The sequence below is a fragment of the Zingiber officinale genome, chromosome 9A, assembly GCF_018446385.1.
Source record: "Zingiber officinale cultivar Zhangliang chromosome 9A, Zo_v1.1, whole genome shotgun sequence".
Classification (NCBI taxonomy): Eukaryota; Viridiplantae; Streptophyta; class Magnoliopsida; order Zingiberales; family Zingiberaceae; genus Zingiber; species Zingiber officinale.
The window spans coordinates 99,900,451-99,902,529 of NC_056002.1; the positions used below are offsets into that span (position 1 = coordinate 99,900,451).

General features: G+C 44.8%; 1 protein-coding gene across 1 annotated transcript; it reads left to right on the forward strand.

Moving 5' to 3' along the window:
* Nucleotides 1-1,217: 1,217 nt before the first annotated feature.
* On the forward strand, nucleotides 1,218-1,826 carry LOC122019381 (ethylene-responsive transcription factor ERF017-like). Its single transcript, XM_042576853.1, has one exon. The coding sequence runs from the start codon at nucleotides 1,218-1,220 to the stop codon at nucleotides 1,824-1,826; it is 609 nt and encodes a 202-aa protein (XP_042432787.1).
* Nucleotides 1,827-2,079: the final 253 nt, after the last annotated feature.

The window sequence follows — 2,079 nt, forward strand, 5'->3', positions numbered from 1 at the left end:
CAATCTTCCTTGACTCACTTGAACTTTTCATTATCTAATCGCAGTTAGGACTTACTTTTGCTTTACTCTCGAGTTAGGACTTTATATTTACCTAACTTCCAATTAGGATTTTCCCTTATCTAACATCCAATTAGAACTTTACTCTTATCTAATCCTCGAGTTAGGATTTTGTTAGTCAAGTATCAGATCTACAATAATGATCTACTTAACTTTTCTCTCACATATCATCAAGTATTCGACTAACCTTAACCTACTTAATCACTTCTAGATATTCTCTAAATATATTATTCAAGTATTAAAACTCAAATTTGAATTCACTCCAACTTAGTCTGATCCTTGATCCAAGATACTTACGCTGAAGAGCTCCCCACACTTTCCTCACCCGTCCAAATAATCGAAAGAGAGGCTCAATGAATTCTGGAATTCTCTTGGCTGTGAGTCCAATCAATCAAGCGGATCCAGAAATCAATCAATTAGACCGATAATTAAACCGATTGACGGTGTTATTTAGTTTTTGAAAATTAAATTATTTATAAAACCGTCCAACCGCATGCTTTCATGTACGCAAAACACAACGAAAAGAAATATTGCTGCGATTTTCGAACCCGCGTTCCTATTATTTTCCCTATTTTTTATTAAAAATAATAATTAATTTGACAGCGGCCTTGTGCGGTTGTGCCGACATGAACACTAAACCTAACGACCGAGTCGCTCTCTTCCCCCCCAAATTCTGCACGGGGCCTCCATAGAGTCTGCTGTGGGATGGTAATTTTCCCTGTGAATTTAGAGCCCGGTAAGGAAAATCCAAATGGAAGTGGGTTCGAGACTTTTAGAGGTTCGAATTTGAAGATTTTTTAAATTCTTGTATTTAATTGAACGAGAATGGATATGAGGATATTGTCTCCATCTTCAAATCCGTCCTGATACGATGCGATGGAGACAAGGATCAGAAAGTAAGTAAAAATGGGATTCCTCTATTAGTGTTCAGTAAATATTAAAGTGGAAGTAAGCCGGCAAACTTATCACTTGTCATTGCTAGTCTCCTGTCCTGCCCGTTAGCAACCTACTTGATCGGGCGGCGGGGTTGTCGTTACGTTCGCCGATGGTACGTGTGACGTGGATGCTTCGGTTACATAATTTTGACACGGTGGATTGCACGTAACATCGCGTGCGCTTTATATATATGGACCACCGCAAGTATGCTCGATTGCGAAAACATGAACAGGGAAGGGGAGACTTCCGAGGAGAGGTCTGGCCAGGCGCCGGCGCCGGCGCCTGGCCAGACCTCTCCTCGGAAGTATAAGGGGGTGCGGCTGCGGAAGTGGGGCAAGTGGGTGGCGGAGGTGCGGTACCCCAACAGCCGGAAGCGCCTGTGGCTGGGGTCGTTCCCATCGCCGGAGATGGCCGCCAGGGCTTACGACGCCGCCACGCTCTGCCTCCGCGGCCCCGTCGAGCAGCACTACTTCAACTTCCCGGATCAGCTGCCGGACATAGCGGCGCCCGAGGGGCTGAGCCGGCCCGAGATAAAGTACAGGGCGGTGAGGTACGCGCGAGAAGGCACGAGGGGATCGCAGGCTCCGCCGGCGACGGAGAGGGGCGACAGTGGCAGCGGCGGTGGCGGCCAGGTCGAGGCTGCGGAGAAGGACGGAGGCGGAGAAGGTGGTTTGGGTATTGATGAGGTGTTGCTGCCGGAGTTTATCTACGGCGATCCTTTGGCATTGGACGACGCCCAGTGGAGTGTAGCCGATCAGGATTACTGGAACGACGGCGGCGATGATGACGGCGGAGATATGTTCGGTTCGATTCAACTGTGGAACCTTGACTGATATATCCCGCGTAGTCTTTTTTTAAGTTTTAAAATTATGTTTTTTTAAGTTTTAAATGAAAATTATCGATATTTTACACCCGAAACTGTAATATTAGTAATTATTTGCCCAAAACTATAAAAAGATTAGTAATTAAAATGAACAATAATTGATTAATGATTGAAAGGTATTTGGTTAAAGAATAAATTTTGGGGTGGTTGACTTGGTCATTTGGAATGTCATTTTTTGTCTTTTATTTCATGTATGTTGTTAA

Bases quoted from the DNA above. Each gene is read 5' to 3' on its own strand.
- LOC122019381 (XM_042576853.1), top strand. From the start codon at position 1,218: ATGAACAGGGAAGGGGAGACTTCCGAGGAGAGGTCTGGCCAGGCGCCG.